The sequence below is a fragment of the Penaeus monodon genome, chromosome 26, assembly GCF_015228065.2.
Source record: "Penaeus monodon isolate SGIC_2016 chromosome 26, NSTDA_Pmon_1, whole genome shotgun sequence".
Lineage (NCBI taxonomy): Eukaryota > Metazoa > Arthropoda > Malacostraca > Decapoda > Penaeidae > Penaeus > Penaeus monodon.
In genome coordinates, this window is record NC_051411.1 from 33,635,331 (window position 1) to 33,639,873 (window position 4,543).

Sequence of the window (4,543 nt, forward strand, 5' to 3'; positions counted from 1 at the left end):
AAGAGAGAGAGACGAGAGCCGGAGGAGAGAAGAGAGACAGAGAGAACGAGAGAGAGGGATGGAACGAGAGAGAGAGAGAGAGAGAGAGAGAGAGAGAAAGAGAGAGAGAGAGAGAGAGAGAGAGAGAGAGAGAGACGAACCCCCTCGCCCCCCCCCCCCTGAGAGACAAAAACAGAAACAACAGATAAGAAAAGAAAAGAAAAAAATGAAAAAACAAAAGACAGTCGAGACACGAGAATTCAAGCCCCGCCCCCTTTTTTTCTGTGCGTGTGACGGCCGCTGACACGAAATGGCTTCCTCCTGGATGCAACCACAGGATATTGGATCCGTGTCACTTGTTTTCGCTCCTCTCTCTCTCTCTCTCTCTCTCTCTCTCTCTCTCTCTCTCTCTCTCTATATATATATATATATATATATATATATATATATATATATATATATATATATATATATATATATTATATATGTATGTATGCAAGTCTTTTATCTCTGTTTCTATCTCTCTCTTCTCTTCTCTCTCTCTCTCTCTCTCTCACTCTCTCTCTCTCTCTCTCTCTCTCTCTCTGGTTATCTGTATCTCTGTGTCTCTGTCTCTCTCTCTTTCCCTTTCTCTCTGTTTGTTTGTCTTTCTGTCTCTCTCTCTCTGTGTCTCTCACACACGCACGCACAGATTATGTGTGTATATGTGTGTATATATATACATATATATATATATATATATATATATATATATATATATATATATATATATATATATATATATATATATATATATATATATATCACTTATCTCTATCTATCATCTCCCCTTCCTCACTGTTTTCCGTCCGCCACCCCACTCTTGCTATGTGGCTCTCTCACTATCTCACTTTCAACCTCACCTTCTTGCTCGCTCTCTCTCTCTCTTCCTTCTTTCTCCTTTTCACTCTCGATGCTTGTCTTTCCCTTCCTTATTGCGTTTAACCTTTTTTGTCATTTTGGTTGTAATTAGTGATGCTGAGTTTGCTAGCCGTGCTTGTATTGGTGGTAGTAATAGTTGTTAATTAGGAGTAGCAGTCATAGCAGACATAGTAGTAATAGTAATAGTAATAGTCGTTGTAGTAGTAGCAGTGGTAGCCGTTTTAACAGTAGTAGTAATAGTAGTAGTAGTAGTAGTAGTAGTAGAATAGCAGTGGTAGTAGTAGTAATAGCAGTGGTAGTAGTAGTAATAGCAGCAGTAGTAGTAATAGCAGTATTAGTAGTAGTAGTAACAGTAGTAGTAGTAATAGCAGTGATTGTGGAAGGAGTAATAGTACTTTAGTTATCGTAGTGATGATTGTGGTATCAATAGTAGTAGCAGTAACATTATTGTTATCTCCTTTATCACAATAATTACCATTTGATTGTCGTTACCTTATCGTTATCATCAACATAGCCATCATTAAGTCACCTTACTACTAGAATAACTCCACCCCCCCAAAAAAAAAAAAAGGAGGGAAAATTTTAACAAATAAGATTTAATTAAACACACAGCTTTATTAAACACTGTAAACTTGACATTAAACAAATCCCTAACAATCTTCACTGTCACGAATCACCATCACGAATCACCATCACGATTCACCATCACGATTCACAATCACAATCACCATCACGAATCACTATCACGAACCACCATCTTCACCATCACGAATCACTATCACGAACCACCATCTTCACCATCACGAATCACCATAGGCCCGGTGGCGCATTCTGCCATCATCACATCTCGGTCCAGGTCGTCAACGTACGTGAAATTCTTGCATATTGCAGAGTATGCATGTCTCTGCAAGGTTTCGTCCATGACAAGCCACAGCACGGAACAGTCGCAGTAGAAATGCCTGTGGAAGGGAGAAAAAAGGGAGGAGGGAAGGAGTGGAGAGGAGGATGGGGAGGGAAAAAAAGGAAGGGAGGGAGGGAGGGAAGGAGGGAGAGGAAGGAAGGGAAGGAGGGAGAGGAAGGAAGGGAAGGAGGGAAGGGAGGGAGGGAGGGAAGGGGGGAAGGAGGGAAGGAAGGGAGGGAGGGATGGGGAGGGAAGGGAGAAGGAGGGAATGGAAGGAGGGGTATGTTAAGGGAGAAGGGAGGAAGGAAAGGGAGGGGAGAGGGTTGGAGGTGGGAGTGTGGGAGGGGGAGGAGGAGGAGAACGAGGAGGAGTCGGAGGAGGAGGAGGAGGAGTCGGAGGAGGAGGAGGAGGAGGAGGAGGAGGAGGAGGAGGAGGAAGAGGAGAAAAAGGAGGAGAAGGAGGCGAAAGAGGAGAGAGACAGGGATGAACATAAAGAGAGGGAAGAGAATAGGAAAGGCGGAAAGGAAATTGAGGAAGAGGTAAGAAGAGAGACGGAAAGAAGGTGAGAGAGAGTAAAAAGGGGGAGGAAGAGAGGGAGGGAAAGGAAGAGAGTAAGGAAGAGAAGGAGAGAAGGATTTAATCATCAATATCATTATCATTACCATCATCATTATCCCTAGCATCACCCACATCATCATCTTTATCTTCATTATCATTATTCCCATCATCATCATCTACCCCTATTGCAAACCTTACTTTTCTAAGATTAAGTTTCATTATGATCGTTATCAGCATTAGTACCGGTATCACTAGCATCCATATCTCTAACCCATTACCCTTATCACCCTTGTAATCATCATTCCTATCACCACTTTTTTTAAGCTCTATCCCATTTTTATTTGGGGTCGCCATTGATCAGGTTCTGACTGATATCTCTTATGGCCGGATGCCCTTCCTGACGCCAACCCCCTCTATTTACTCGGGCTTGGGACCGGCACCGACTTGGGCTGGCTTGGCTAGGCAGGCAATCGAAGGTGAAGTTCCTCGCCCAAGGGAACAAAGCGGCCGGCCGCTGACTCGAACCCTCGAACTCAGATTGCCGTCGTGCCAGTCTTGAGTCCGATGCGCTAACCACTCGGCCACCGCAGCCTCTCGTCATCCCCATCACCACCATCTACCCTTATTACAAATTGCTTTACCTTTCTCTCCTTCCTTAAACACTTACCCACAAAATCAACGAAGCCGTATAAGGTAGACACATTTTTCAACACGGGACCGAAGACATCGTATTCCAGCTTGTGAAATCTGTTGTTGGAAACGTACACCTTCGTATCGTAGCCGACTCCTGCAAGAAAAAGAGAGATGGAAAGATAGATAGAAAAAAAGAGGGAGATAGATAGAATGGGAAGAGAAGGAGAAGAGAGAGAAATATGAAAGGGAGATAGATAGAAAGGGGAGAGAAAGAGAAGAGAGAGAAAAGAAAGAGAGAAAGTAAATAAAACCTCGTAGCCGACTCCTGCAAGGAAAATAGAGATGGAAAGATAGATAGAAAAAAAGAGAGAGATAGATAGAAAGGGAAGAGAAGGGGATAGGATGGAAAGAAGATAGAAAAAAAAGAGGGAAGAGAAGAGAAAAAGAGAAAGAGAGATAGATAGAAAGGGGAGAGAAGGAGAGGAAGAGAGAGAAAAAGAAAGAGAGATAGATAGAAAGGGGAGAGAAGGAGAGGAAGAGAGAGAAAAAGAAAGAGAGATAGATAGAAAGGGGAGAGAAGGAGAGGAAGAGAGAGAAAAAGAAAGAGAGATAGTAAATAAAATATCGTAGCCGAATCCTATAAGAAAAATAGATGGAAAGAAATATAGAAAAAAAGGAGAAAGATAGAAAGGGAAGAGAAGGGGAAGAGAGAGAGAAAAAAAGGGAAATAAATGGAAAGTGAAGAGAAGGGGAGGAAGAGAGAGAAAAAGAATGATAGGAAGTAAACAAAAGAAAATTGGAGAAGAGAATGGAGAAAGATAGTAAAAGAGGGAAAAAGATAGATAGGAGAGAGAAAGAAAGGGAAAAATATAGAACAGAGTGAGAAGGAAAGAAAGAGAAAAGGTGGAGAAATATAGAAAGGAGAGAAAAAGGAAAGGAAGAAAGAGAAAAAGAAAGATAGGAAGTAAAGAAAATAAAAAGGTGGAAGGTGTTTTTTTTTTACTTTCATGTCTTTTCTTTTTTTTTCTTTTTCTTTTTTTTTGTAACTGGTTCGTTTGTTGTGTGGCTGTATTGTTAAGCCTCTATTGTCATGGGTTTATGCTTTGGAATTAAATTCATCTGGATCTAATCAGTTATATTATATGTACGATACATACATCATTATCATCACGCGCGCGCACACACACACACACGCAACACAACACGACACACAGCACACACACACACCACACAAAACACCACACACCACCACAACAACACACAACACACGACACACACACACACGACACAACACACACACACACACACATACACACACACACACACACCACACACACACACACCGACACATACATACATACAGAGAGAGAGAGAGAGAAGGAGAGAGAGGAGAGAGAGAGAAGAGAGAGAGAGAGAGAGAGAAGAGAGAGAGAGAGAGAGAGAGAGACTGAGAGAGAGAATGATAGAGAGAGAGAGAGAGAGAGAAGGAGAAAGAGAGAGAGAGAGAGAGAGAGAGAGAGAGAGAGAATAAGAGAGAGAGAGAATATGAGA

The 4,543-nt window shown here is 42.0% G+C and overlaps 1 protein-coding gene across 1 annotated transcript in view; it reads right to left on the reverse strand.

Moving 5' to 3' along the window:
• Positions 1-1,495: 1,495 nt before the first annotated feature.
• The window catches only part of LOC119590094 (leucine-rich repeat-containing protein 15-like), an 18,316-nt gene continuing 15,268 nt past the window's right edge, over positions 1,496-4,543 (reverse strand). Inside the window, exons 8-9 of the mRNA XM_037938859.1 lie at positions 3,023-3,146; positions 1,496-1,859 (exon numbers count right to left, since the gene is read on the reverse strand). Of these exons, the coding sequence (XP_037794787.1) occupies positions 1,679-1,859; positions 3,023-3,146 (305 nt within the window). The 3' untranslated portion in view covers positions 1,496-1,678. The remainder of the gene's footprint in view (positions 1,860-3,022; positions 3,147-4,543) is intronic.